This window comes from Notamacropus eugenii, chromosome 3, assembly GCF_028372415.1.
Source record: "Notamacropus eugenii isolate mMacEug1 chromosome 3, mMacEug1.pri_v2, whole genome shotgun sequence".
NCBI lineage: Eukaryota > Metazoa > Chordata > Mammalia > Diprotodontia > Macropodidae > Notamacropus > Notamacropus eugenii.
The window spans coordinates 249,780,256-249,806,089 of NC_092874.1; the positions used below are offsets into that span (position 1 = coordinate 249,780,256).

General features: G+C 38.1%; 1 protein-coding gene across 3 annotated transcripts in view; it reads left to right on the top strand.

Annotated features, from left to right (window-relative positions):
• Positions 1–25,834, top strand: part of TBC1D15 (TBC1 domain family member 15) — a 107,735-nt gene that overhangs the window by 73,126 nt on the left and 8,775 nt on the right. For all 3 annotated transcript variants that reach the window (XM_072655391.1, XM_072655390.1, XM_072655392.1), the window contains one exon: positions 23,260–23,360. In XM_072655391.1, the coding sequence (XP_072511492.1) occupies positions 23,260–23,360 (101 nt within the window). The remainder of the gene's footprint in view (positions 1–23,259; positions 23,361–25,834) is intronic.

Consider the following 25,834-nt stretch of genomic DNA (forward strand, 5'->3'; position numbering starts at 1 on the left):
AGGTATTCTGCTAAGTCCTAAGGATACAAGTGCAAAAAATGAACAGTTCCTACTGTCAGTGTCATACTCTCACAGGGAAGATAACCAAAACATAAAAATATATGCAGCATAAATGTAAAGTTAGCAAATACAAATATATAAAATAGTTAAGTGCAAAGTAGGTTGTGAGGGAAGTGCTATCAGTTTATGGCCACCATGCAGAATATGGTGACATTTTAAAGTGATATATTAAAGGAAAAGACAGCCTCTGTGAGGTAAAGAGAGTGAATTCCAAGCATGAGAGACACTCAGTTACAAAGCATAGAGATGGAAAGTAGGGTGTGGTGAGTGAGGAACAGGAAGAAGGCCAGTTTAGCTGCATTATGGAGTGCTGGATAGGGATATATAATATTTAACCAGTTTGCAAAGGTAGGTTGGTGCTAGATTGTAAAGTGCTTTTAAAGCTAACCAGAGGAGTTTATCTTTTTATCCTAAAGGCAGTAGGAAGCCACTGGAGTTGGTTGAGGAGGGAAATCACATGGTCAGATTTACACTTAAAGTTACTTTGGTTGCATTGTTTAGGTTGATTGGAGTGGTGAGTGACTTGAGGCAGGGAAACTGACTTGGAAGCTCTTGTAATAATTCAAGAGGTGGTTAGAAGATGTAAGCTAAGGTGGGCAACCTGTGTGAGTGGAGAGAAGGCTTTAGATGCAAGAGAAGGTGTGAAATTAGAATTGGTAAAATTTGTCAGCTAAATATGTAGGGTGAGGGAAACTGCAGAGTTGGAGATGATGCTAGGATTACAAATCAGAGAGTCACTGGAAGTATGATATTGCTTTCAATAGAAATAGAGAAGTTTGGGAGAGAGGAGGGTTTTAGAGAGAAGAAAATGAGTTAAATTCTAGACATGTTGAATTTAAGATATCTCTGGGATATTAGGTTTGAAAAGTACAATAAAAAATTGTTGCTCCAGGACTGAATCTTGAGGGAGAGAATAGGGCTGGATTTGTGTGTTTGTCCTTCGTTGCCAAAGAAGACCATGCCATCAGAGAAATAATGACGTGACTTGCACTAGACTTTGTTTTGAGTGAGGGAGGGCTGTGCAGGTCACCAGCCTCACTTCTCCTCCAGAGCCATCTGAATCCAGTAACCAGATATTCATCAGGATGACTGGAGATGACCCAGGATAAGGCATTTGGGGTTAAGTGACTTGCCTAAGGTCACACAGCTAGTGAGTGTCAAGTGTCTGAGGTGAGATTTGAACTCAGGTCTGAATTTGAACTCCTGCACTGGTGCTCTATCCACTGCACCACCTAGCTGCCCCAGGGCTGGGTTTATAGAACTGGAAATCATATATGTAGAGATGTGCTTAAATCCTTGGAAACTGATGACAGTATGGAGGGAGAAGAAAAAAGGGACCCAGAGCGTTTGGGGAGTACTCTCAGTAAATGGGAAAGAGGTGGATTTTTTCTTTTAATAATGGGGAAAATTTGGACATGATTGAAAGCAGTGAGGAAAAAAACCAGTTGAAAGGAAGAGATTGCTGATTTGAAAGAGGAGGGGTGGAGAAGGGGGAGTGGGTTGGGATTAAGCACACATGTAGAAGGATTGGCCTTGTCAGAGAGAGAGGCCATTTTTTTTGTCAGAGATGTGGGGAAAGCAAGAGAGAGTAGGTGATGTTAAGGGCTGTTGAGATAAAGAGAATGGGGAAAAAGGGAGCTCATGTTGAATAGCCTTAATTTTTAAAAACTTTAAAGTAAGCTAAATGGCAAGGTTTTTAGCTGAGAGAAGTCATTAGGGAGATTCATCTATGAAATGGGAAAGATGATGAATCAGATTCAGGCCTCAGGGTGTTAAACCCTATATATTAGATATCCCAAACGTCCCCATAATTTCCCTAGACCATTTGACCCCAAGGCCTAGTTGATTAAGTTGCTTCCTATTCTCTTTTTTTCCATTCCTACTTGTCCTAGGTAGTCCTCCCCATATTCTCACTTCTTGAAGGGAATGATCAATTAAAATGCTCTGTCAGACCCCTCAGTTTATAATCTTTGCTTTCTCAAACCCCTTTCTGGAAAATTTCTTCCAAGTAGTACATAGCCCTTTTAGGTAGAAAGGCCAGTGAAATCCCCTCAAAATAACTCAAGCAAGCCATAATCTTACATTCGGCAGATTGTTTCCTCCTTTTAAGAGGTAGGCTGTAACTACACAGACCTCTCCTTCCTTAAAGTTATGATTTATTTGGTTGAAGCAAAGCATCCCTAACTGTATCTCCTGACTACTATAGATTCACTATTCCTTCCAATATACTTTAATAAAATGGTACGGGTTGGGCCTAGCCTCCTAGAAAATATTTTAAATTGGCCTAGTAATTCAAATTCAAATATTCTCAGCTTCATTTTTATATCTTATGTCTTTAGTGGTCTGAGTAACTTAACAGTTGATGGAGAGGCACTGTGGTGTAATGGATTGAAAATGGCCTTGAAGCCAGGAAGACCTGGGTTTAAGTCTTGCCTGTAACATATATAGACTGTATGACCTTGAGCCACTTAACATCTCAGTACTTTAGGAAATTTTCTGAGACTAGAAGTTGAAGATAAAGTACGCATTGATAGCTGGAACTTCCTCAGTGGGGAGTTTGCTATGTCAGTGAAATCATAGGTCCCATCCCTTTCCTAATGTTTGATATAAAAAGCATTTTCTTCTTCAGTAAAATAGATCTTTGAAGAAATATGGTCTCCGAGAGCTATTATATTTTTCCATCCCTGCTTAATGAGACCTAAACTAAGGCACTGTTGACATTTCCCTATGTAGTACTCAAGTGGGATTGGAAAAACTAGAGAGACCTTGTGGCAGTTATTCCTAGAATAGGCATGTGGCCTACCATGCATTCTAAGTGAGTGGCACCTGTCAGGACAGAGCTTAAAGTTTTCTAAAGACTCTTATACCAGAATGGGGACCAGAAGTGGCTACCTCATGTAACAGCTGCTGGGGGTTGGTATGTTATTGTGAAGTAACTATAGTTGGCTATTAAATTATAGCTTTGACAATGAGGGAGTAATGTGACTTGAATACAGATTGTTTGTGATGTTCAAGGAGATAGTTCCATAGGAATAATACATATGAAGACTAATATTACATTAGAGTTTCACAGCATCATGGTTAATGTACAGGTTATTGAGCTTCAGGTCAAAGGACTTGATCTCAAGTCCTGGCCGTGATGCTTAGCTGTTTGGTCTTGGTCAAATCATCTGGCCTCTCTGATCCTTAGTTTCCTTTTCTCTAAAATAGGAATAATAGTATTTGTGCAGAATTGCTGTTAAGGAGAGCATTTTTATAAATGAAAGCACTATGAGCTATATATACTTGTATTTGGATATGTTTGCATTAAAGTTGGTGGCAAATAGAATCCTGAGTCTGGAGTCAGGAAAACTCATCTTTGGCAATTCAGATCCAGTCTCAGACACTCATTGTGTGACCCCATGGGCAAGTCACTTAACCCTCTTTGCCTCAGTTTCCTCATATGTAAAGTGAGTTGGAGAAAGAAATGTCTAACCACTCCAGTATGTTTGCCAAGAAAACCTCAAATAGGGTCATGAAGAGTCAGATATTACTGAAAAATGACTCAAGCATTAAAGATGTTAGTGTAGAAGCATTGTTCATTGAGATGGTTCTTGGTGGGTATGTTAATACACTTATTTGCTGATTAAAAAGATTATAACCTGTTGAGATATAACTTTTGAGATAATGAATCATTTCTTGTACTTAAGATTAACGAAGTCTGTTGTTTAGTTCATAATTTGTTGAGCTGCTGTTATTAGTGCCTTCAAACTTTTTTGTTTTTTTCTTGATAATAGCAAAATGTCCTTTATTCAGACTTAAAAATTGGCTAAATAAGAAAAGTACCCTTCTTTGTATAGTGAATGTCTAAGAGACTGCCTTGTTCATGGTAAAAGTTTCCTTTACCACATATATCTTTTTTTTTAATTAATTCTATTTATTTTTAGTATTCTACAGTCACTACCATATAACTTTGATTTTTTTCCCCCTACCTACTCTACACCTCTCCCCTCCCTCCCTGAGATGGCATACAATTCTATATAGGATCTACACATACATTCCTATTAAACACATTTTCACTATAGTCATGCTGTGTAGAAGAACTAAAATAAATGGGAGAAATCATATAACAAACCAAAACATAATACACGCACAAAAAAATGATCTACATTCTGCAATTGACTTCCATAGTTCTTTCTCTGGGTGTGGAGGGCATTTTGCCTTAGAAGACTATTGGGAATTTTTGTTTTTTTTTAAGTCCTTGCATTGCTATGAAGTTCCAACTCTACCAGAAAAAGTCGTTGCTGTGCACAAAGTTCTCCTGGTTCTGCTCCTTTCACTCAGTATCAGATCATATATAAGTCTTTCCAGGCCTCTCTGAAGTCTTCTTGTTCATCATTTCTTATAGCTCAATAGTATTCCATTACATTCACATACCATAATTTATTCAGCCATTCCCCAATTGATGGGCATCCCCTTGATTTCCAGTTCTTGGCCACCACAAAGAGTGCTGCTATAAATATTTTTGTACATGTGGGATCCTTTCCCATTTTTATGATCTCTTGGGGATACAGTCCTAGAAGCGATATTGCTGGGTCAAAGAGTATGCACATTTTTGTAGCCCTTTGGGCATAGTTCCAAATTGCTCTCCAGAATGATTGGATGAGCTCACAGCTCCACCAACAATGAATTAGTGTTCCAACTCTCCCACATCCTCTCTAGCATTTATCATTTTCCTGTTCTGTCATGTTTTCCAATCTGATAGGTGTGATGTGGTACCTCAGAGTTGTTTTGATTTGCATCTCTCTAATCAAAAGTGATTTATAGCATTTTTTCATAAGATTATAGATATCTTTAATTTTTTCCTCTGAAAATTGTCTGTCCATATCCTTTGACCATTTATCAATTGGGGAATGTCTTGTATTCTTGTACATTTGACTCAGTTCTCTATGTATTCTAGAAATGAGGCCTTTATCCCTGACATTAGCTGTAAAAATTCTTTCCCAATATACTACATCCCTCAGAATTTTGGTTGCATTAGGTTTGGTTGTGCAAAAACTTTTCAGTTTAATGTAATCAAAATTAACCATTGCACTTCATAATGCTTTCTATCTCTTCTTTAGTGAAAAATTCTTCCCTTCTCCATAAATCTGATAAATACACTATTCCTTGCTCCTCCAATTTGTCTATAGTATTACTCTTTATACCTAGATCGTGTACCCATTTGGACTTTATTCTTGTGTACGGTGTCAGGCATTGGTTTATGCCTAGTTTCTGCCACACTGTTATCCAGTTTTCCTAGCAGTTTTTGTCAAACAGTGAGTTCTTATCCCAGAAGCTGGGGTCCTTGGTTTTATTAAACAGTAGATTGCTATATTCTTTGCCTACTGTGTCTTGAGTACCTAGCCTATTCCACTTGTCTTACCCTTCTCTTTCTTAGCCAGTACCAAGTAGTTTTGATAACTACTGCTTTATAATACAGTTTGAGATCTGGTAACGCCAGGCTACCTTCCCTAGCATTTCTTTTCATTAGTCCCTTTGATAGTCTGGACTTTTTGTTCTAACAGATAAATTTTGGTATTATTTTATCCAGCTCTAGAAAATAATTATCTGATAGTTTAATTAGTATGGCACTAAGTAAGTAAATTAATATAGGTAGAATTGTCATTTTTATTATATTGGCTTGGCCTACCCATGAGCAGCTGATGTTTTCCACTTACTTAGGTCTGATTTTATTTGTATGAAAAGTGTCTTATAATGGTGTTCATGTAATCCCGGGGTTTGTTTTGGCAGGTAAACTCCCAAGTATTTTATAGTGTCTGCCCTATTAAATGGAATTTCTCTTTCTATCTCTTGCTATTGGACTTTGTTACTTAAATATATAGGAATACAGAAGATTTTTGTGGGTTTATTTTGTAACCTGCAGCTTTGCCAAAGTTGTTTATTATTTCAAGTAGTTTTTTACTTGAATGTCTGGGATTCTCTAAGTATATCATCATATCATCTGCAAAGAGTGATTACTTAGTTTCTTCTTTGCCTGTTCTAGTTCCTTCAATTTCTTTATCTTGTCTAATTTCTACAGCTAACATTTCCAGTACCATATTGAATAATAGTGGTGATAATGGACATCCTTGCTTCACCCCTGATCTTATTGGAAATGCATCTAGCTTATCTCCATTGCATATAATGCTTGCTAGAGATTTTAGATTTAGATTTATTTAGAATAAGATGCTGCTTATTACTTTATGAAAAGTTCTCTTTATACCTATGTTCTCCAGTGTTTTTAATAGGAATGGGTGTTGTATTTTGTCAAAAGCTTTTTGTGCATCTATTTGAGATAATCATGTGGTTTCTGTTAGTTTTGTTATTGATAGGATCGATAATGCTAATAGTTTTCCTAATATTGAACCAGCCCTGCATTCCTGGTATGAATCTTACTTGATCATAATGTATTATTCTCGTGATAAGATGTTGTATTTGTTATGCTAAAATCTTATTTAAAATTTTTACATCTATATTCATTAGAGAGATTGGTCTATAATTTTCTTTCTCTGTTTTGCCTTTTCTTGGTTTAGGTATCAAAACCATATTGGTATCATAAAAAAAAATTTGGGAGGACTCCTTCTTCCCCAATTTTCAAAAATAGTCTATATAGTATCGGAATTAACTGTTCTTTAAACGTTTGATAGAATTCACTTGTAAATCCATCTGTCTCTGGAGATTTTTTCCTAGGGAGTTCTTTGATGGTTTGTTCAATTTCTTTTTCTGAGATGGGGTTGTTTAAGTATTCAACTTCCTCTTCTGTTAATCTGGGCAATTTATATTTTTTAAAATGATCATCCATCTCATTTAGGTTGTTGAATTTGTGGGCATAAAGTTGGACAAAGTAATTTCTAATTATTGTTTTAATTTCCTCCTCATTGGAGGTGAGTTCACCCCTTTGATTTTTGATGTGGTAATTTGATTTTCTTTTTTCTTTTTTTTAATCAAATTGATCAAAGGTTTATCAATTTTACTAGTTTTTTCATAAAACCATTGTTTTATGAACGTTATTTGTTCAATAGTTTTCTTAATTCCAATTTTATTAATCTCTCCTTTGGTTTTCAGAATTTCTAATTTGGTATTTATGTGGGGATTTTCAATTTGTTCTTTTTCTAGCTTTTTCAGCTGCATACCCAAGTCATTGATCCCCCTTTTCTCTATTTTATTCATGTAGGCATTCAAAGATATAAAACTTCCCCTAAGAACTGCTTTTGCAATATCCCATAAGATTTGGTAGGTTTTCTCATTATTGTCATTCTCTTGAATGAAGTTGTTGATTGTTTCTGTGATTTGTTGTTTAACCCACTCCTTCTTTAGGATTAGATTACTTAGTTTCCAATTAATTTTTGGTTTATCTTTCCATGGCCTGTTATACATATAATTTTTATTGCATTATGATCTGAGAAGGATACATTGATTATCTCTGCCTTTCTGCACTGGATTGTGAGGTTTTTATGCCTAGAACATGGTCAGTTTTTGTTTATGTGCCATGTACCCCTGAGAAAAAGGTCCCTCAAACTTTGTATGAGAAGAGTTCCTTTTTTTGTTTTCCAAAGCTTTGAGACTAAGGTGTGGTTTGGGGAGGGGTGGTGTAGGGAGGGAAGAGAGAGAGTTCTGCAGCTGTGGTGGTGTTGGTGAAAGCTGGGAGATTAAGAAATGTTGATAGTCCTGAGAATCCTCTGGGTAATCCATAGCAAGGAGTGTGTGCGACTGTTGCTCCTAACTCTCTTAGTTTGGCTTTTGAACTGACCTGGTGCAGACCCTTATCTCCTGCTGTGGGTATAGCACCATAGCACCTGCTGTGCGGATTTGGGATGGAAGCCACTGAAGAAATAGAAACCAAGGTCTCTGCTGTTGAAGAGTATAGAATTTAGTTAGGGAGGTAAACATGCAGGTGAACTGCCTTTTCGGAGTTACTTTATGACACTAAATGCTATGTGATTAATATAATGACTGCAAATGTCAAGAGATGAAGAATAAAGGCGAGAAGAAAATGGAGTAGAGTTAGGGCAGGCTTCTTAGGGGAAGTGAGTTTAAATCTGCCAACTGATAAGTGAGAAATGCAGGTTATAGTTTAAAAATCATTCTAGTCACATTTTTTTGTACTTTGTCCAATTTTACAAGCACATTCACTCATGTACCTAGAATATTGAAGCCTCAGTGACAAGCAGATGAGGTTTACCTTGGCTTGTTTTACTTTCTGATCAGACCTATGACTGTATACACTTCTCTGGAACCATCGTGACCATTTTTGTGGCAAGTGAATGTTGCTTGAAGGACAAAAGGAGAACTGTTGTCAATTGAATCTTTTGCTCATTTGTGGTTTTTAGTAGGAACCTAAGTTACGTTTCATATTTTTTGAAACTTGACTCTGGGTCTTTTTGTGATGTAGGTTCCCTCTGTTTAAGGAGGCAGGGAAATAATGTACCAGGAAGATTTCCATCCAAACATTAAATAGAAACACATTTTTACTATTTTAGCTATCTGGAAAGTTTCCTTGTAACAACACATTGCATTATGATGCCCAAATTAAGATGTTTCTTAATTTCACTCCACTAATATAAAAATTAGGATTTTACTGGATAAAATTCTAAACTTTTGAGTCATGAGGCCCAAGGTTCAACTCCTGCTCTGATTCTATTTGGGTGATCTTGGGCAAGTTCGTTAATCTTACTGAGCTTCAGTGTCTTCATATCTGCTGTGCTGACCTCCCAGGCTTGTTGTGAGTGACAGAGTACCTGGAAAGGGCTTTGTGATCCCCAAAACTCTTGTCTTCTCTTCCTTTTGTTACGAGATGTGCCTTTCAAAATTCTGCTCATTTTAAGAGGGAGTACATTAGGCATGTTGAGAGTCGGCTCCCCACCTCCCCCAACTTTTTATTCCACATGCTAATTTTCTATGAAAATAATTTTGATGAAATACTTCAGAGCCTACATTCGTGCTTATTAATATGTGTATCAGTCAGCACTACTGTAGAATCTGAAGTGTTATTGAATGCTAATTTAATCAACCTTAATCTTTCTTTAATTAAAAGGAATTTATACATTTATTCTTGCCCCTACAGCCCATGACATACTTCTAAAGGACATCAGGTATAAAATAAAATACACTAAAACTCATCAGAAAAGCAAGATTAATTGTACTACTTTCTTCACAGTGTGCATTAAAAGTATATCAGTGGTCCTACATGAAAGCTTCAAGTTTACAACTAACTCTTCAGAAATTTTTTTAATCTGTAATAACTTTTAAAGATATCTTTCACAACTGAGGAGTCTCTAAATCTTTTTCTTAGGAAACCTTAATAACTGCATTTGCAGTTGAAACATTTTTATGGTAATGTTTTACAGTAGGAAAAATATGGTCTAGTGAAATGATTCTCTTTGCGGGGGCGTTATTTAGATCTAATTTACTTGAAAATAATTTTATATATAAGTTTTATCATAGCTTCCATGGACAGTTGCAGGTATTCACAAGATTGTAAGAAAGCAAAGGAATGGAAGCATGAGGCATGTACAGGGCTTTTCTGGAACAGATATCACAAGGAGGAGAGTAATTTAAAATGAGGCCACAAAGGTATGGTGATGCTGGAGGGCCAGTTTAACTGCCTGGTTATGTAGTTTGAACTTGGTAGACAGTAGGGAAGAGAGTGGGCATACTGAAAGCAGCAAGAAGTGACAACTGACTTCAAGTGAAGACACAAGTGGTCTCAGAAAGGCAGCATAGCAGTCTTAACCATTTATTTCAGGGTCACACAGCCCCTTCCTAAATAGAATATAGACACTCCTCATTTTATATGAATTTGCATTATACAAACTCAATTTTATGTAAAGAATTCTGAAGGAAATCTGCATTCCAAAAAAACAGCTATATTAACTTTACAGTATTGTGCTCTCTCTCTTCACTCCTGCTCCTTGGCTGGGTGCTCTGTACCTCCCCCCCCCCCAAACCCTTCAAATGAAAACCCTTCAAGTGAGACCATGGCTGCTGCTGCTGCAGGATCTGGATGGGGGAGGGTGGGGAGGAGGTTTGGGACCTCCTATACAGAGAGAGGAGATCTTTCCCTGCTCTGTCTGGCCCCCTGTGTCTGTCTTCTGTTCATTTGAGCTCAGGTACTGAATGTCTGCCCCTGGCACCAGTGTGTCACCTGTTCTCTCTTGTCTGTGTCTGCCCCCATGGGTCTGCCCCTTTGCACATCTTTCCTTTCAGTTCCAGCCAGGCCCCCATGTGTGTTCCTCCTGGCCCCTATTATGGGCCCCTTCTTAAGCAATGTGTTGTTCTCCTCCCTGCCTCCCTTCTCGTAACAGTTTTTGGGCAAATTTGCATTGCATTGCATCATAGCAGTCACTTTATGGTTCACTTTATATAAAGTGAGAGCTGTCTGTACTTTGATAGAGATTCAGGGGTGTTACTAAATTACCAAATAGTACAAAATTGATATTTTTTAGTGATCATAACCAAGAAAAAGTTAAATTATGTTCCACGTATATTGTTTAAGGAAGGCAGGGCAGTGTGCAAGACATTTTATAAAGCTGTTTGTTGAAAATGTTTAAGGTAGAAAATAAGCTTAAAAGACATGAATCCTCAGCTTTATGGAAGACCCAGGTAGCCAAGGGTAACTCTTGTACCAGGGTTCCATCTAACTTAGGTTCCATCTAACCTATGTTTCACTGTACAAAGATGTTACTATCCAACGTTAGGATTAACATAACAGCTCACTGCTACCATGTCCTGTTGAACCAGGCATCTGACTTTTCTAATTTAATCCAACATTTCATAAGTGTTTGCTGTTAAGCAAGATAGTTACCTAAGGTGCCAGGCAAAGACAAACGTGAAAAGGTCTTGCTACAAGGAGCTTTGATCTTTCTTTTCACTTTTTGTTATTCCTCTAAGTCCAAATTTGACATTGAGTTAGCAGCATGATGTACCGAAAAACTCAGAGAATTGTTCTGGATCCAATTTTGTTAACTATCTAACCATGTAATGTGGGCAGGATTAGTTATGCTTTCTGTTTCCTCATCTGTGAACTGAAGGCATTAGACCAAATGTAAGGTTCCTCAGCAGTCCTCTCCACATTTATATGTTCTAAACTCTGGTTTCCTTTAAGAATCCATTCATGTGCCACTTTTATGGTAAAACTTTTTCTGTTTTCCTAGTTGTTAGTGTTCTTTACCTTATCAAGTAATCATGAACATACTTAATCTGCTTATATGTTGGATCACCCTATTATCATGGGGGATCTTGTTGGTCCTTTGTTCTTGAAGAGGATCAGTGACATCATGTGGGTACTTACTAGAAAGAAGTAACTTTTTATAATCTCTAGAGTAAAATACACAGTGCATTGTACTTATTAAGTACTTAATAAATGCCTGTTACTGGATTTCTGATAGTGATACAGTCAGGGGCTTGAAAACATGGGAGCTAGTAGAATGAATCTTTCTTCCAAGCTTTGGACACTTATCTACTACTAAAAAGATAGTTTCCCTTCCAACCAAGAACCCAGGGACCAAGCAACCAAGGTGTGATTTGCCTCCCAAATTCTCCATTCACACATTTGATAATGCTGTACCACTTTGGTTGGGCAGCTAGGTGGTGTAGTGGATAGAGCACCAGTGTAGGAGTCAGGAGGACCTGACTTCAAATCTCACCTCAGAGACTTGACACTCACTAGCTGTGTGACCTTGGGCAAGTCACTTAACCCCAAATGCCTTATCCTGGGTCATCTCCAGTCATCCTGATGAATATCTGGTCACTGGATTCAGATGGCTCTGGAGGAGAAGTGAGGCTGGTGACCTGCACAGCCCTCCCTCACTCAGACCAAAGTCAAGTGCAAGTCATGTCATCATTTCTCTGATGGCATAGTCTTCTTTGACAAAGAAAGACGAATACACACACCACTTTGATTATACTACTGCTTTTTGCTCTATCATTGTTTTCTCTTCTAAAAAATACTAGGTTTCTCTGTTCAGCCAGCACCTCAGTTGTCAGAGTAATATAAATATCAAGTTAATATGAAGACCAGATAAACACTTGAGGTGACACTAGTGGCATTATCAGAAAAAAATAACGTTCTTTCAGTTTGCCTTGGGTTGATTGGATTGGATATGCAAGGATTGTAGCTGCTTTTTAGTATCTAAATAGTTGTCACTTGGAAAAGGGATTTGAATTGTTCTTCTATTCCCCCAGAGAACAAAAGTTGGAGCAGTTGATTAAAGTTACAGAGAAATGGGCTTCCTGCAAATTAAGGAAAATTTCTGATACTTATGAGTTGTCCAGAAATACACTACCGTGGGAGCCAATGAGTACTTTATTTTTAGAGGTCTGCAGTCAGAAGTTAAACATAACTTCCTTCCAGGAATTTATAAATGAATTCATCCTTAGGGTGACTTGAGGTGAATGTGGATAAATTACCAAGAAGGAGCATAAGTGCTACAAATCAGGCAGTACTCCCAGTTGTGTAAGTATGGGACTCCCCATTCCCACAGGCACAAGCTCAGGCACATACAGTGTGATGTGTACCTACATCCAGGCCCCAGGTCTCTGGGTCTCTGCCTTATATCTGATTGTTGTTGATGAGCAGATTCATAGAGACTGAGTGGGAGAAGGACCTTGGGGACAATCAGTCAGTTTAGACTTTAATCCTTATCCTTCATCTTGCGCCATTCCCAATTATTGTGGTCATTTTGATTAGGAAAGTTTGTTAACTTTGCATACATGGATTAGCTTACATTTGCTAAGCTGATCATGATTAGAGGAGCTTTTCTTTGCTTGTGTAAGTGAAGTTAACTTAATCAATATTGATTAAATAAATAGGTATATAAGTAAGTTATATAAGGTATACTCCTCAGTATACAAGTAAATCATTCAGTGGTAAAAGAGTAATTTCTGTCAGCTAGACAGATTTAGATAGGTCTTCCTGTTCTGTAATGCCATGATTTTCCCTTTTCATCTTATCTTTGTTTCATGTTGTCATCTCTCATGCAAATCAAACCATGTATATTCAAAAATCTGGTTCAGGTATCAGTAATATTGTAGGTCAGAAGTAATACAACCTATTGCTAAAATCACTGTTATTGTCAGTATTATGTTTTATTCTCCTGGCCAGTAAAATATAAGAAATCTGGGAGCATACAGGAATAATCAGTCATATTCTTTGTTCTAACAATTCTCAGTAGAATTATAAAGCTATTATATTGATGATATTGTCAATGATATTGTCAATAACAGTAATAATAATAGCCCTGTCCTTCAGATTTGGAAATAAACTCTTTACATGGTTAAACATAGTGCTAATCTTCTGTCACTTTTCTTTCAAACTTTTCATAATTTGAGACAAACCCTAAGATCAACTAGAACCATTCTGAGTGTTTAGGGATCTGGATTTAGTTGTCCCTGAAGCATAACTAATGGTACTATGAAGCAGAGAATGCTCAATCGCTTGACACTTCATTTCTGGTCCCAAGGCAATTAAGATATATATCCTTAGGCACCCTCATTAATAGGGTTATAATGTAGGATCTTAGAAATCACCTAGTCCATTCTCCTCATTTCAGAAATGGGGAAACTGAAGCTTAGAAGAGTTAAGTAACTTGCTCAAGGTCACAGAAATGGAAGAGCTAGATCAAACCCTAGGTGTTCAAGCTCCATATCCAGTATTTCTCTGTTTATATTTCATAGCCCACCTCCATGGTCAACAGTTACCTTATTGCAGTTGAACTGTTAATTTTCACTTACCTTTTAACTTAGGACCTGGAACTATTGAGAAAATCAAGTTACTAAAATGAGATGGAGGGTTGAATGTCGCTATTACCATTTCATACCTTATGCTGTTGTATTTTGTCTTTACCTATCCCAAACACAAAGGATTGGAGTGAATGATAAACTTGAAATCTTTGTAACTCTCAAAGTGAGAAATAATTTCTTGAACAATGAGAATAGAACTTATAAGGGACCTTGGACCTTCTTGTCAAACTCCTTCTTTTACAGTTGTTGACAAACCTAAAGTTTATGGAGGATATGACTTGGCCAAGGTCCAGAATTTACTTAATAACCCAATTCAGACTGTAACTTCACTCTTCTAAGAATTTAATATTAATAAAAATGCAAAAATCAAACAGTAATATAAAAGAAGGTGCTAATAGTGTACTGACCCAGAATGAATTTTTTTTCTTATTAGTAAAAGTTCCTGATTACCAAGTCTTTTTAATAATATTTAAGTTTGATTTCAGGAACTCAAGGGAATTCAAAGTTTAAAAAAAGGAAATTACAAAGGAAGATGGAGGCATTACTTGATGGAAACAAAAATTCTAAGACTAGGGTTTTGTCTGTTTTGAGAACTAGTGACTTTATTTTGTGTTGACAAATTTGTGTAAAATGCCTCCCAGTTATGCTGTTCTAGTGTGGAATTCCCTAGTACATGGTCAATTTTTGTATATGTACCATCTACTGCTGAGGAAAAGGTATATTCCTTTCTATTCTCATTAAGTTTTCTCCAGAGACCTATCATATCTATCTTATTCACCTCCTTAACTTCTTTCTTGTTTATTTTGAGGTTAGATTTATCAAGTTCAGAGAGGGGGAGGTTGAGGTCTCCCACTAGTATAGTTTAGCTGTCTATTTCTTCTTTATAGGTAAAGACAAAATACAACAAAGCATAAGTCATGAAATGGTAATAGCGACATTCAACTCTCCATCTCATTTTAGTAACTTGATTTTCTCAATAGTTCCAGGTCCTAAGTTAAAAGGTAAGTGAAAATTAACAGTTCAACTGCAATAAGGTAACTGTTGACCATGGAGGTGGGCTATGAAGTATAAACAGAGAAATACTGGATATGGAGCTTGAACACCTAGGTTTGATCTAGCTCTTCCATTTCTGTGACCTTGAAGAAATATGGGAGAATTCATCCCATTCACATTCATAGATATGATTACTATCTGTGTGTTTCCCTTCATCCTCTTTCCCCCGTTTATGCTTTTAGTTCTCCCTTCTCCTTCACAGTAAGGTTTTAATTTTTGACCACTGCCTCCCTCAGTCTTCCCTCACTTCTTTCAGCCCGCCTCTCTTTTACTCCCCCTTTTCCTTACTACATCTTCCCTCCCTTTTTTGCCTCCCCTCCCTTTTCTTTCCCCTTTCCCCTCCTACTGCCTATAGAGCTAGTTAGATTTCTGTACTTAGCTCAGTTTGTTGTTCCTCCTTGAACCAAATCAGATGAGAGTAAATCTCAAACAATGCTCCTCTTCCTGCCCTCTTTCCCTCTACTATAATACCTTTTTGTGCCTCTTCCCATGATATAATTTACCTTTTTCTGCCTCTTCCTTTTCACATCTCTTGTTCCAGTCCCTTCACACACTTAAATCTCATTTTTATCATCACATCATTTAATTTATATCCACTCCCTCTATCTGTGTATATCCCTTTTAAATATCATAATAGATATACAATTCTCAAGATTAACAAGTATCATCTTCCCTTGTAGGGTTGTAAACAGTTTGCTCATTTTGAATAACAAGTTTTTTTTTCCATTTACCTTTTTTATGTCCCTTTTGAGACTTGTGTTTGAAGATCGAATTTTCTGTTGCTTTGGCCTTTTCATCAGGAAGGTCTGGAAATCTCATTTCATTTAATGTCCATCTCCTTGCCTGAAATACTATGCTCAGTTTTGCTGGGTAATTGATCCTTGGTTGTAGCCCCAGCTCCTTTGCCTTACATAATATCATATTCCAATCCCTCCAGTCTTTTAATGGAGAAGCTGCAAGGACCTGTGTGATCTTGACTGTAGCTCCTCAATATTTGAATTGTTTCTTTCTGGCTGCCTGCAGTACGTTCTCCTTCACTTGATATTTCTGGAATTTGGCAACGATATTCCTTGGTGTTTTCAGTTTGGGATCCCTATGGGGAGGTGAGCGGTAGATTTTTTCAATGAACATTTTGCCCTCTGAATCTAGGACCTCTGGACAGTTTGCCTAGATGATTTCTTTGAAGATATTGTCCAGGTTCCTTTTTTTCTTCATGGCTTTCTGCTAGACCAATAATTCTTTTCTCTCTCTCTCTCTCTCTCTCTCTCTCTCTCTCTCTCTCTCTCTCTCTCTCTCTCTCTCTCTCTATTTTAATTTATTTAACTTTTAACAGTCATTTTCACAAAATTTTGGGTTCCAAATTGTCTCCCCATTTGTCCCCTCCCCGCACCCCAAAGTACCAAGCATTCTAATTGTCCCTATCACCAATCTGCCCTCTCTTCTATCATCCCTCCCTTCCCTTGTCCCCATCTTCTCTTTTGTCGTGTAGGGCCAGATAACTTTCTATACCCCTTTACCTGTATTTCTTATTTCCTAGTAGCAAGAACAGTACTCGACAGTTGTTCCTAAAACTTTGAGTTCCAACTTCTCTTCCTCCCTCCCTCCCCACCCATTCCCTTTGGAAGGCAAGCAATTCAATATAGGTCATATCTGTGTAGTTTTGCAAATGACTTCCATAATAGTCGTGTTGTGTAAGACTAGCTATATTTCCCTCCATCCTATCCTGCCCCCCATTGCTTCTATTCTCTCTTTTGATCCTGTCCCTCCCCAAGAGTGTTGACTTCAAATTGCTCCCTCCTCCCATTGCCCTCCCTTCCATCATCCCCCCCACCCTGCTATCCCCTTATCCCCCGCTTTCCTGTATTATAAGATAGGTTTTCATACGAAAATGAGTGTGCATTTTATTCCTTCCTTTAGTGGAATGTGATGAGAGTAAGCTTCTTGTTTTTCTCTCACCTCCTCTCTTTATCCCTCCACTAATAAGTCTTTTGCTTGCCTCTTTTGTGAGAGATAATTTGCCCCATTCCATTTCTCCCTTTCTCCTCCCAATATATTTCTCTGTCATTGCTTGATTTCATTTTTTTAAGATATGATCCCATCCTCTTCAATTCACTCTATGCATTCTGTCTCTATGCGTGTGTGCGTGTGCGTGTGCATGTGTGTGTGTGTAATCCCACCCAGTACCCAGGTACTGAAAAGTTTCAAGAGTTACAAATATTGTCTTTCCATGTAGGAATGTAAACAGTTCAACTTTAGTAAGTCCCTTATGACTTCTCTTTGCTGTTCACCTTTTCATGCTTCTCTTCATTCTTGTGTTTGAAAGTCAAATTTTCTTTTCAGCTCTGGTCTTTTCATCAAGAATATTTGAAAATCCTCTTATTTCATTGAAAGACCAATTTTTACCCTGAAGTATTATACTCAGTTTTGCTGGGTAGGTGATTCTTGGTTTTAGTCCTAGTTCCTTTGACTTCTGGAATATCCTATTCCATGCCCTTCGATCCCTTAATGTAGCGGCTGCTAGATCTTGTGTTATCCTAATTGTATTTCCACAATACTTGAATTGTTTCTTTCTAGCTGCTTGCAATATTTTCTCCTTGACCTGGGAATTCTGGAATTTGGCCACAACGTTCCTAGGAGTTTCTCTTTTTGGATCTCTTTCAGGCGGTGTTCTGTGGATTCCTTGAATATTTATTTTGCCCTCTGGTTCTAGAATCTCAGGGCAGTTTTCCTTGATAATTTCATGGAAGATGATGTTTAGGCTCTTCTTTTGATCATGGCTTTCAGGTAGTCCCAAAATTTTTAAATGGTCTCTCCTGAATCTATTTTCCAGGTCAGTTGTTTTTCCAATGAGATATTTCACATTATCTTCCATTTTTCCATTCTTCTCTCTTTGTTCTGTGATATCATGGTTTCTCACAAAGTCCTTAGCCTCCATATGTGCCATTCTAGTTTTGAAAGAACTATTTTCTTCAGTGAGCTTTTGAATCTCCTTTTCCATTTGGCTAATTCTGCTTTTGAAAGCATTCTTCTCCTCATTGGCTTTTTGAACCTCTTTTGCCAATTGAGTTAGGCTAGTTTTCAAGGTGTTATTTTCTTCAGCATTTTTTTGGGTCTCCTTTAGCAAGCTGTTGACCTGCTTTTCATGCTTTTCTTTCATCTCTCTCATTTCTCTTCCCAGTTTTTCCTCCACCTCTCTAACTTGATTTTCAAAATGCTTTTTGAGCTCTTCCATGGCCTGAGCCCATTGGGTGGGCTGGGGTACAGAAGCCTTGATTTCTGTGTCTTTCCCTGATGGTAAGCATTGTTCTTCCTCATCAGAAAGGAAGGGAGGAAATATCTGTTCACCAAGAAAGTAACCTTCTATAGTCTTATTTTTTTTCCCTTTTCTGGGCATTTTCCCAGCCAGTGATTTGATTTCTGAGTGAGGTCTCCACACCCACTTTGCCTCCAGATCCTTGCAGCCAGCTCTTAGGGTCTGAGATTCAAATGCTGCTTCCCAGCCTCAGGGGTTTGGGTGGGGGTGGGGCTGCTATTCAGTGTGAGATTAAGTTCAGGTGCTCAGGTTGGGGCAGGGCCGCCTCACGGGCTCAGTTCCCTCAGGGGGTTTATGCAGAGACCTTAAACAATGGATCTGAGAGCTCCTGCCTGCTTTGGGAGCTCCTGTCCGCTGTGGCCTCCCCCACTGCCTCCTGAGGGGGCCTGAGTTATGGAGACACCCCACTCCCCTCTCGGCCAGCCAAAAAGACTCTCTCACTAATCTTTAGTGCCCATGCCTGGAAGGACCTTCCCGGCCACTGGAGATTCCATCCCTGAAGCCTGCTGGGATCTGCTCCTCTTGGTGCTGCATGGCCAAGGCAGGGCTGGGCTCTGCTCCAGGTCTGGTGCTTGACGGACTTTTTGCGTCAGGTTTTCAGGTCTCTCTGGAACAGGAATCTCCTCTGCTCCGTTGTTGTGTGGCTTCTGCTGCTCCAGAATTTGTTGGGAGTTCTTCTTTACAGGTATTTTATGGGCTGTCGGTTCAGAGCTAGCATATGTGTATCTTACTACTCCGCCATCTTGGCTCCTCTCCCCTAGACCAATAATTCTTAGATTTTTTTTTTCTCCTGAATCTGTTTTCCAGGCCGATTGTTTTTGCAATGAAATATTTTACATTTTCTTGTGTTTTTTCGTTCTTTAGATTCTGTTTGACCGATTCTTGATGTCTTATAGAGTCATTAGCTTCTACTTGCCAATTCTAATTTTTAATAGATTGTTTTCTTCAGGTAACTTTTGCATTTCCTTTTCCATTTGCCCAATTGTTCCTTTTAAGGAGTTACTTTCTCCAGTTAGTTTTTGTACTTCCTTTTCCATTAGTCCAATTTTCCTTTTAAATTCTTCCATGATTTCTTTTTTCATATTTTAAAAATCATTGGCCAGTTTTTCTTCTGCTTCTCTAATTTGGCTTTTAAAATCCTTCTTGAAATCTTCCAAGAATGCTCTTTGGGCTGGAGTCCAGTTCATATTCCCTTCTGAAGTTTCAGATGGGAGTACAATCTCAGTGCTGACCTTTTTGGTCCTTGTTTTGGTCCTTGTCCCCATAGAAAGAGTCTGTGGCGTTTTCTTCTTACTCATGTTAATTACTCTTTTGCTGACTTTCAAAACAGATCTCTGCATCTGGGGCACAAGGGGCTCTGTCCCACAGTTCTTGTGCCTAAAACGTGAGGCTTTGTGTGTTGTAGCCTCTGGTTCTTTCAGCTAGAAGCTAAAATGCTGCAGCTTACCTGGTGCTGAGCTGGCTGATGTGAGAAAGCAGAGGCCAGGTGAAATCTTTCTGAGTTTCCCTGGAGTTACCCTAGAGATAGCTGTGTTAAGTGTCGGGGGAGGGTTGGTCTGTCTACAGGAGGCCTAGTCCCCTGAGCTAGAGCATAGGCAAGCTCAGCGGTTGTTGAAACCCATCTGCACTAGTGTCTTCCCAATTCCCCTGGCTGTGCTCAGGCACTCCTAGGGTCCTGGTATTGGTGATTGTGGCCTCTAACTCTCTGGGGCTCAAGATCTCCTGCCAGTTCACTGAGGTGGGCCTTTTTGGGCCAGCTTCAGTTTTGTACTGGTGCCCTTCAGCCACAGCAACAGGGACCTCCTTTTGCGATTTTCCTAGTGTCTTGGGCTAAGAGACTGTTTAACCCTTTGGTTGATCCCACTATTCTAGGATTTTTTCTGGGGAAGTATTCCCTGGGTTTTTCAAGGTCAACAAAGGGAAGGGGATAGTATTTACCGATCACTCTGCCATCTTTGCTCCTGGAAGTTCAAGTAGGTAAGTTACAGACATTTGATCTGTGGGCTTATAGTCTGAGGAGTGGCTGCTGCAGTTACCTAGGGTTCTGCGGTTTTCTCTCGCTCACTTCCACTGGACTCCTGTCCTGGGCTGATATGTTTGAGAATCCACAGGAAGCCTGGGGTTTCCTGCTCAGCTTTGGCGGGGTCCGTGCTGGTACAGCCTGTGTGTTGTGCACTCCTCCAGCTCCGTGCAGCCTGTAGTGTGGAATTCATAGCAAATATGGCAATTGTGACAGGATTGTGAGTAGCCTCCATAGCAGGAGGAGAAGAAGGTGAAGTAGAATAAGAATTTGGAGAAAAGACATGTAAATTGATCCAGTAATAGAGAAATTGGATTAGAAATATTGTTGCTTATACTTCCTGGATTATTAAGAGGAAAGATAAAGAAGGTTGAAGACTAATTTCTTGAGGGAAGAAAAATAGAAAATAGATTTCTAAAAAGGAGTATGTAATTTTGTATGCATTAACTTTTAGATCTGCTATTTTGCTGTTCCTCTTACATTCAGTGAAAATTAGCTTTTCAGAAAGGTAATTTGTGTAATAAAAAGCAGTTGCTTTTTGAAAAAGATTAGTGAGTACAATTATATGATTACTTTAGAAGTTCCAAAAATAATTGGGTAAATTATTAATGGAATGGAATACCTGTTATTTCTTTACCCAATAAATAAGGCTAATTTCTGCCCTTTTCCTAAGAATGTAAGTGAGTGAGTGTGTGTGTGTGTGTGTGTGTGTGTGTGTGTGTATGTGAATATGTTTAAAATGTTCTAGTGTGACCACGAACTAGTGACTCAAACTCTTTGTACTCTAGACTAGAATCTAGGACTATAAATTGCACAGAAGGTATGACCTTTTATTGGTGGAGGGAGTTTCCTTATTCGGGGGTTCCTGATTTACCAATAAATTATTTTATGGCTTTTAGGTAAATTTAACCCATTGTATGGACCTGTGTAGTAACCTAACTCTGCTTGATATTCCAATCAGTTAGCAAGCATTTATTAACCACTTTGTAAACACAGAGCACCATGAGGGACAAAAGAAAGACAAAAGTGAAAGTCCCTGTCTTCAAGAAACATATTTTTGATCTAGGGATGTAACATGCACATATGTAAGTAAATATAGAGTAGAAGGCAACTTCATGGAGCATGAATATAATCATTGTAGGAGATAAAATAAGATTTCTTATAGGAGGTAATATTTGAACACAGCCTTGAAGTAAACTAGGAAAGAGTGCTTTCTAAGGGTGAAGGATAGGGTAATGAAGGTATCAGATGTTGTTTGAGGGACAACAACAGGTAACTGGACCACAGAGTTGATAAAAGGGAACAATTTATAATAAGCCCAAGAGGTTTAGGTTAGAGCCAAGATGAAAAGGATTTTAAATGACAAATAGGACTTTGCATATGACTGTAGGTAATAAGGAACTGCTGGAGTTTATTGAATATCAGATCTGTGTTTTTAAGAATATTATTTTGGCAGCTCTGTGAAGAATGCGTTGGAGAGGGGCAACATGGTACAGTTGATAGAGTGCTAGCCTTGGCTTCATCAAGATCTTGATTCATTCATTCTTTTGTCACAGACTGGCTAGTTCTGGACTAGTCATTTAACTTTTCCATGTTCTAGGCAACTCTTTTGAGACTAAATTATTGAATAGGTATAGATATGAAATGATAGAAGGAGCATCCTTATTGGGACTTCCCTACGTCCTCAGGTCTTTGTATTCCTTTCCTTCCTTGAAAATGCAGATATTTTAAAATTAGCATGGGTGGGGAGGACTGTGGTGCCCAGCTAGGTGGCACGATAGATAATGCATCTGGCCTGGAGTCAGAAAGACTCATCTCCCTGAGTTCAAATATGGACTCAGAAGATGATCACAAGCAGTGATCGTGGGCAGGTTGCCCCTTTTTGCATCAGTTTTCTCATCAATAAAATGACCTGGAAAAGGAAATGGCAAAGCACTCCAATGTCTTTGCCAGGAAAACCCCATGTCATGAAGAGACAGACATTGAAATGACTTAACAACAAAGATAAATAACAAAACATGTGGTATAAAACTATAGTACAACAGACAGTCATTTCCTGTGGGCTGAGAACTAAGCTAGAATCTAGAGTATTTAGATAAGATGGTCTCTTTCTAAGGATCATACAGTCTCTTAGAGGAATGAGATAATATCGAAAGCTATTATTATATTTTTCATAAACATTTTTCAGTATGTTACTCCTTTTTAAAAATGTCATCATTGTAGAGAAATAGTTTTTATAGTGCTCCTTGATAATGTGAGTGCATACATGGAAGTGCTACAGCAATAACATTTTGCCAAATCATGAGAGGGAGATAATTGGTTCTTTAAGTTGCTTCTGGCTCCTCTTTTGATAATTTTGGAGGATTTTCTTGTAATACTGTTGACTTCATAGAGTAGAAAAGCATAATATTTTAGAAATTTACTAAGATACTACCTTTTTTGGTTACCTAAGAAGGTTGTAGGTGATAAAATGTGTATCCATGTGGTTTTCTGAAATGTTGACCGAAGCTACCTTTAAATTTAGCTGTTTGAGAAGAGTATTGAATTAGTTGTATTTGGGATAACATTTTAAATGACTGTACCTGATTTAACGGAATTTCAAGCAGCTTTCTCAGTTTTTTTGGTCTGTGTTTGTCGTTTAGTCATTGCTGAGATTGCCTGGTGTGTAAATGCCTTCTCACACTACAGATGAGTGAGTCATCTATAACAGAGTCTAATAGAGTTGCCTGAAACAGGGAGAGTTTTAAGAACTTGCTCATGGTCATACATTTAGTGTATGTTAGACATAGTCCTTGAACCCAGCTTTTCCTGATTCCAGGTTCAGCCTTTTATTCACTATGCTTTGCTCTTTCTCTGCCTCTTACATAGTAGGTGTTTAATCAACTTTCATTGAAACAATGCATGGCACTCATATGTGTCTGTAAGAGCATGCAAGGGTTTTGAAATTTTGTCATTGTTAAAGTATATTCATATTTACCAGCATTAAAATTTGGGAACATATTAACTTAAGTTTGTGATATATTACTTTCTTCTTCCCCTTTTTTTCTTGCAGGATATGTCCAAGGAATGAGTGACTTGCTTTCTCCTCTTTTGTATGTGATGGAGAATGAAGTGGATGCTTTTTGGTGCTTTGTATCTTACATGGATCAAATGGTAAGAAATAGATTTCCTTTACTTTTGGACCTACAAAATGTAACTTTAACGATAAAATTTTCCTTCTGTAGTTCTCTTTAATTTGTGGTTTTAGATTGCTTGAGGAAATATTTATATAAATTTCTTTCAGTCGGTTTTTTTTTTCTCCTTTAGTGGTCCCTCAAGACTTGAGAATGTTGACATTATTTTCTTTAACAGAAAAAAGAGTATCTTTAGCAATGTAGGTAGCAGAAAGATCAGAATTTAGGGCCTTTTTAGCATATTGATCAAATTAATTTTTCTCATGTAGTATAGTTGATCTATATCTTTTTATCTATTTAAGACAAGGCTTAATCACACACTGAGCAATAGTCTTGCTACTCCTGAATAGGGTATGACCTTGGGCTTTGTCATTATAAAAATTCTTCAACCTTTCTAATTTTTTCCTCTCGCATTTTACTTGTTTAATCACACCCCTTTCTTTGTAATTCATTGATATTTTCTCAGAAATGTATAATTATTAGTATATATAGGACATTATGCCTGTCTTCAACTAAAACTTTTTGAAACAGTCTAAAGTACCCAGAGTAATATAGTCAGAATATTAACAAGGAAATAGAAAGTCATCTACAATAGTGGCTTCTGAGGGAAAAGATGAGAGCTTAATGCAGATAAGTAACAAGAGAACCAAAAATAGATGATGACAGAATTGAAAGTCTAATGACCTGACTAAAGAGGAAGAGGAGGATGCTAGGGGAGATGTTTGAAGAGGAAGGCATGATATGAAGAAAAGTAACAAGTGAGAAGCAGGGATACAGGTAGGTTTGTTTAGATCCCACAAAAATTGCATGTATTTTTGCTTTCATGCTTTTCTTCTTGTGACTGTATTTGATGAAATAGAAGTACTCCTAGGGAGGTTTCAACCGTTCTCTCAAAACAGTCTCAAATTTTCTTTTCATGTTTTAATAATACTTAATTTTCCCCCCAGTTATATGTGCAGACAATTTTTAATATTCATTTTTAAAACTTTGGAGTTCAGAATTTTTACCCTCCCTTCCCTTCCTCCTCTCCCTAAGACAGTAAGTAATTTATTATAATTCATACATGTTCAGTCATGTAAAACATACTACCATGTTAGTCATATTGTAAAAGAAGACATAGACCCAAAAGAAAAAAAAACTCCACAAAAAATGCAGAAAGTGAAAAATAGTGTGCTTTGATCTGGATTCAAGGCTCTGTCAGTTCTTTCTTTGGAGGTGGATAGCATTTTTCATCTTGAATCCTTTGGAATTTCATGGATCATTGTATTGCTGAGAATAGCTAAGTCATTCACAGTTAATCATTCTACAGTATTGCTGTTACTAGGTACAGAGATCTCCTGGTTGTGCTCACTTCACATATGTTCATATAAGTCTTCCCAGGTTTTTCAGGAACCATCTTGCTTGTCATTACTTACAGTACAAGGGTATTCCATCACAGTCACATATCACAACTTGTTCAGCCATTCCCCACTTGGTGGACATCATCTCAATTTCCAGTTCTTTGCCATCATAAAAAGAGCTCCTATAATTTTTGTGCAAATAGATCCTTGCTCCTTTTTTTGCTCTTTTTGACAGACCTCACATCTCATCATGTTCCATATGTTATGGGTTGGGTGGTACATGAAAATAGCTTACTGAACTATTTTTAAAAAATTCATTTTGAGGGGAGAAATATTTACCTGCAGCCTAGAGCAAGCAACATTTCCCACATTTTTCACCTTACTGCTATTCTTTATAGTTTGTTTCCTTTCCATTTTTCCTGTTTCTCTGCTTCTTTTCCTTCTGTCATCCAGCTCTTCTGTCTGTTGATTTATCTGGTCTCCACTTCCCAAGTAAACATAACCCACAATTTATTAAACTTTTAAAATGCTATTTTACTATTAGACTTGGGTACATTTAACTTTTGTTTCTCCTGGGCAAGAAATAATATACTTTTAAGTTATTTGAAGGCTGGTATTGTTTGCTTTAAAATTTTTTAAAATTCATTTATCAATACTGAATAAAATGAGCACTTGTAATAAAATTTCCCATGTAACTTTCAAAGCTTTTCTGCTTCTCTGATTCTTTTTGGCCTTCCTTGTATGCATTTTAAAAATGCTTCAATGACTCTTTCCCTTCCCTTCCCTTCCCTTCCCTTCCCTTCCCTTCCCTTCCCTTGCCTTCCCTTGCCTTCCCTTGCCTTCCCTTCCCTTGCCTTCCTTTGCCTTCCTTTGCCTTCCCTTCCCTTCCCTTCCCTTCCCTTCCCTTCCCTTCCCTTCCCTTCCCTTCCCTTCCCTTCCCTTCCCTTCCCTTCCCTTCCCTTCCCTTCCCTTCCCTCCCCTCCCCTCCCCTCCCCTTCCCTCCCCTCCCTCTCTCTCCCCTTCTCTCCTTCTCTCTTCCTCTCTCTTCCTTCCTTCCTACAACCCTATCACTACCCTGCCCTTTGCTTCCTCTCTCCTCCCCCTAATTTTCCTA